The 5,306-nt window shown below is 59.7% G+C and overlaps 1 protein-coding gene across 1 annotated transcript in view; it reads left to right on the top strand.

Annotated features, from left to right (window-relative positions):
* Positions 1 to 130: 130 nt before the first annotated feature.
* TP73 (tumor protein p73) overlaps positions 131 to 5,306 on the top strand; it is a gene marked incomplete at its 5' end in the record, with an annotated part of 5,478 nt that continues 302 nt past the window's right edge. The window contains 7 exons of the mRNA XM_010158903.1: positions 131 to 240; positions 628 to 770; positions 1,571 to 1,659; positions 1,979 to 2,103; positions 2,199 to 2,353; positions 2,533 to 2,665; positions 3,550 to 3,643. Coding sequence (XP_010157205.1) covers positions 131 to 240; positions 628 to 770; positions 1,571 to 1,659; positions 1,979 to 2,103; positions 2,199 to 2,353; positions 2,533 to 2,665; positions 3,550 to 3,643 — 849 coding nt within the window. The remainder of the gene's footprint in view (positions 241 to 627; positions 771 to 1,570; positions 1,660 to 1,978; positions 2,104 to 2,198; positions 2,354 to 2,532; positions 2,666 to 3,549; positions 3,644 to 5,306) is intronic.

Genomic DNA, 5,306 nt, shown 5'->3' with positions numbered 1-5,306 from the left:
GGGCCCCCAGCCTGCCTCCCCCCTCTTCTCTCCTCGGGGGTCCCAGCCTGCCTGCCCCCTGCCATCCCTCCCCAGGGGGGTCCAGCCTGCCCGCCCCCCGGGTCAGCACCTACTCTCCCTTCCCGGGCAGGTGGGGACCGAGTTCACCACGATCCTGTACAACTTCATGTGCAACAGCAGCTGCGTGGGAGGAATGAACAGGAGGCCCATCCTCATCATCATCACCCTGGAGACGAGAGAGTGAGTGGCCGTGGGAGCAGGGACAGGCACCCCGGAAGGGCTGGGGTCCCTCGGGAAGGAGCCCCCCACCACAGGGAGCACCTCCAGGGCAAGGGGACATGGCAGCCCCAGCCCACAGCCAGGAAAAGGCTTGGAGAGGGGGAGGATGGGGTGGACAGTCTGCAGCTGGAGCCTTCCTCTGCCCCAGGAGCTCCTCTTCCCCCAGGAGACTGCTGCTGAGGGGCTCCCCGTGCCCGGGACTGGATTGCTTCTTGAGGGATCCATTGGTACAGAGGGATGGGAAGGCACTTTGCCAGTCTGGTTTCCCAGCTGGACCAGAAGATGCTGGAGTGAGCTGTGATGCTCTTCCCGAGCAGAAATAGCCATGGATTTCCCCTCTCCTCCCAGTGGCCAGGTCCTAGGAAGGAGATCGTTCGAGGGACGGATCTGTGCCTGTCCCGGCAGAGACCGGAAAGCCGACGAGGACCATTACCGAGAGCAGCAAGCCCTGAATGAGAGCGCAGCTAAAAACGGCAACGCCAACAAACGCGGTGAGTGCCTTGGCCGGGGGAGGGGCTGAGGGCATGGCCCTGCCGCAGTGCCAGGCTCCCAGCCGGCCCCTGCATCCCTTCGCTGCTCAAAGCCCCATTCCCGTCACACACAAACTCACAGTGTTCCAATTCCGGCTCAAAGCTACATCCAGGCACGACGCTTTGACCTGTCTGGACTAAATATAAAGTCTCATAAATGGGACCTGCTCCCCTCTCCCTCCAGAGCACAAGGCACAGGGCTTTCCTGTCCACATTTATTCGTTCTTCATTGTTACAACTAATAAAGGGACAACAGCAAAGCCCAAGCCCGGCTGAGCATCCTGCATGGCTCGAGCTTAAATCCTGCAGGGAGCCAAGGTGCTCCCTGCTATGCCATAGAATCATGGAATGGTTTGGGTCAGAAGGGACCTTAAAGCCCATCCTGTCCCACCCCCTGCCATGGGCAGGGACACCTTCCACTAGCCCAGGTTGCTCCAAGCCTCATCCAGCCTGGCCTTGGACACTCCCAGGGATGGGGCATCCACAGCTTCTCTGGGCAACCTGTCCCAGTGCCTCCCACACTCTCCGGGAAGGATTCCGTCCTGATGTCCCATCTCAATCTCCCCCTTTCCGTTTAAACCCGTTATCCCTTGTCCTGTCGCTCCCTGCCCTTGTAAAAAGTCCCCCCCAGCTTCCTTGTAGCCCCCCTCGGCACTGGAAGGTGCTGTAAGGTCTCCTTGGAACCTTCCCTTCTCCAGGCTGAACCCCCCCAGCCCTCCCAAGGGCAGCACAAAGTCACACTCTTCCTCTCTCCTTTCCAGCCTTCAAGCAGAGCCCCCAGGGAATCCCAGCGCTGGGGGCCGGCATCAAGAAACGGAGGCACGGGGAGGAGGAGATGTATTACGTGCCCGTAAGCGTCATGGGTCACACGGGTCGATTGCTGGGCTGGGGACAGTGGTGGCACGGTCCCCTCTGCAAGGGGGTTGCAGTGTGGGGCAGGACAGGGTCACACGGTGTCCCCGGGGGCAGCAGGCTCAGGGGCTGAGCAAAGACCTGGAGAAGAGGAGAAAAGCATCCATAAACGCCCGTGTCCGAGGGAATCCTGGATCCCCAAGTAGCCCCTGGCTGCAGCGACGCTGCACCTTGTGCACCTGGGTGGAAAAAAGGGGGCAGGAGGGAGGTGGCCAGGCAGGGGGAACAAAGCAAAGCCCTTTCTTCCCCCTGACAAGGTGCGTGGCCGGGAGAACTTCGAGATCCTGATGAAGATCAAGGAGAGCCTGGAGCTGGTGGAGCTGGTCCCGCAGCAGCTGGTTGACTCCTACCGCCAGCAGCAGCAGCAGCTCCTGCAGAGACAGTAAGTGCCCCCCCCGGGGGGAGACTCCTGGAAGGGGCAGGGGGGGCTCCATTCTGCCCGTGGAGGCTCACGGCCGTTTGCCTTCCCCCGAGCAGGAGTCAGCTGCAGACGCCTTCCTCCTACGGCCCCGTCCTCTCGCCCATGAACAAAGCTCACGGCGCAGGGATGAACAAGCTGCCCTCAGTCAACCAGCTGGTAGGGCAGCCGGCACAGCACGGCTCCGGCTCTGCGCCCGGCCTGGCCCCCATGGGTAAGGCCCTTGTTGCGGTGCCACCGGCACCAGTCCTGGCTTGCCGGGGCTCTTCTCCCATCCTCCCCTGGGAGGTTATCCCGGCTGGCCGGGGCTCCTCTTGCGCATCCTCCCCCCTGGGGAGGTTATCCCGGATGGGACGATGTCTAACGGGTCTATTTGACGTGGCTGCTGCCTAGGAGCTGGAATGCTGAACAGTCACTCCATGCAACCCAACGGAGAAATGAACGGGGGCCACTCCTCCCAGTCCATGGTCTCCGGATCACACTGCACCCCCCCTCCGCCCTACAACCCCGATCCCAGCCTCGTCAGGTAGGGAAGGCGCCTGATGCTCTGTCTGTCTTGTCCGCTGGCGTTTCTGGCTGTTGTCCCTCACTCTAACCTTCGGAATTCTCTAGCAACTGGTCAACTGGCCACTGGTCCCAACTGAGAAATCACTGCTCCTAAAATCACGTAGAGCCTTCTCCTCGGCTCAGAAACCAGCCAGAAATCCCTGTTGCCCTCACAGATCTCTGTCTGGGTAATCATTCCCTTAATTAAAAATTAAACGCAGCCCAGTGAGTCTTTTCCTGCATGTCGAGCTGACACTTGGTTTTGTAAACTTCCCTCTTCTCCCTCCTCTCCCCAGTGAGTCTGGAAAGGGGTCCCCGTGGCTTCTTTCCACCCGGAACACCTTAACAGTTCTGCAGCTGCTTTTTAAGCTTTCAGGCTTTAAAAAGACCCCGGAGGTCTGGGCAGACACCCCAGCGAAGTCAGGGAGCCCCGTTTCACCGGAGGCGTGTAGCTGCAGCCCAGCGTGATGGGCAAAATACCCCTGGGAGCCCCTCGCCGAGCCCGGCCTCGCTCCACCTGGCTGCTCCAGCTCCCTCGGGGTATTCCGAGTCACTTACTCAAGCCCAAACCATGGAAGATCAGGAGGAAACCCGCAGCATTAGGGACGGAGATAGTCCCACGCGTGGCTTTGATGCGGAGGTGACACGGGAAGGCAGCAGGACCCCCCGCGCAGCCCAGAGCGAGCCCGCTCCCTCCCACAGCTCCTCTGTCTCGCGGGGGTGTGGGAGCAGGGGCTCACCGCAGCCCCCCCACCCCACCTTTTGGTGACCCAAAACACGGTGTGCCGCCCCAGCGATGGTTGCGAGCGCAGCTTTGGTACGGGAGAAGTTAATGCCACTTGATTGTCCCAATTTTTTCTGCAGTTTTTTAACAGGATTGGGGTGTCCAAACTGCATCGACTATTTCACCTCACAAGGGTTACAGAATATTTACCACCTGCAGAACCTATCCATAGAGGTAAATGCTTTGGGAAGATCGGTTCTTACCACTCGTTTCTGGCAGCTGTTGATCTGAAAAGCAAGGACAAAGCCGTTTTTAAGGAAAGGGAAAACTCTCCACCCACCTGCCAGGCAGAACACGTGCTCCCCAGGATTCGTGCCTTCCATTTACGCATCCTCCCGGTCCTTCGCCTTTAGCAGCAGGTCACTCATCGGCAGCAACCAGGAAAGCCTCAAATCGGTTCTCCCCGACCCTCAGAAACCAAAGAGCCAAGAGACCACGGGTAGATTTTTCCCCCTCACACAGAAAAACCAGCCGAGGTGCTCAGCAAAGGAACCCCCAGCACCCCGAGGGCGGGGGAACACCCCAGCTGCCATGCAGCCCGTTTCAAACCTGATCTTACCTCTCCCCCTGTTAATTTTTTAAGACAAAAGAGGCTGAAATAAGGGAATCAAGCCCGGGGCGTTGGTATCAAGGGAATCCCAGAAGGAAATAGCCCCTGTTAGGCAAAAGCTGGTGTGAAAACCAGCAAGGGGATGCACCTGAGTAGAACACCGGAGCTTGCACGGAGCATCATCCCTGAGCTGCCACTATTCCCAGTTAAAGTGATGCTACCGAGGGTGACACTGAGGCAGGGGCTTCCCCAGCCCATCAGGGTAACGAGGAGGGAAATAATAGTAATAATTAAAACCTCTTAGCCCCTTCAGAGCCATAGCAATCCCTCCAAACCCCGTTTCGGTGGAGACAATCTCCTGCCCCGACCCAGTTTTGCCCCGGGCAGGCTGTAGTAGCCGCGGTGGAAGCCAGCCCACGCGCTGGCGACGCAGCTTGTGGAGAGACGATGGTTTGTCAGTGGTAGCTGGGGCCAGTTGCGTAACCGTAGCCTGGTTTTTGGGCCGTTTTCTGAACTAACCCCGTGACCGCCTGTAAGCTGTCGAAGGAAATGTTTGGTGCGGCCAAGACCTGCCCGCGAGCGCCGAGCTGCGCGTGCGAGTCGGCGTGTGTCGTTACTAATTGCATACTCGCTGTCCTCTCCGGTTAACACTCCTGAGTCTCTGTGTTTGCCATTAACACGGATCTCTGGCAGCTCTCCGCTACGAGGGTGTCCATCCTCCCGCAGGCCATCCCCAGCTGGAGGTTATCCACCTCCTTCGGCTTTACAGCCAGAGCCCGTGGCGCTGGACCAGATGCTGTTGCCCACTTTGGGGTGTTAGTGCCTGGCGCCGGCTCCACAGGGAATGGGGCTGGCTCTCCAGAGCCCCCGGGGGCAGGTGGTACCCAGATAGGCGGGCTCCAGCATCCCGGTCGAGGACTGGAGCAGGAGCCAGCCCGGCTGATGTCTGCTGGCCTGGGGATGCCTCATGCTGGTCTGCAGAGCGGGGCAAGGTCCCCCTTACGCGTTTCACATCAGTGATGTGAACCCACCCCCCTCCCAAAAACCAATTTCTAACCAGTTGGTCACCTGCCCGTTGGTTAGAAATGAGAAATGGCCCAAGGGGACGCATCCCTGACCCAGGGGAGGCCCAGACCCGCCACCGCCGGGTGCTCAGGCATCGTGGTCCCCCCCACCCCACCCCAAAGGGGATCGCCCTCACTGGTACAGTCGCATCCTGCCACCGCTGGCTCTGCCTCAGCGTTGTCCTTCTTCCAGGATCTCGGAGCACTGAAGATCCCGGAGCAG

The sequence above is a fragment of the Eurypyga helias genome, unplaced genomic scaffold (assembly GCF_000690775.1).
Source record: "Eurypyga helias isolate BGI_N326 unplaced genomic scaffold, ASM69077v1 scaffold34470, whole genome shotgun sequence".
In the NCBI taxonomy this organism is placed as follows: Eukaryota; Metazoa; Chordata; class Aves; order Eurypygiformes; family Eurypygidae; genus Eurypyga; species Eurypyga helias.
The sequence above is the reverse complement of the archived record's forward strand: the minus strand, read 5'-3'. Positions and strand labels throughout refer to the sequence as shown.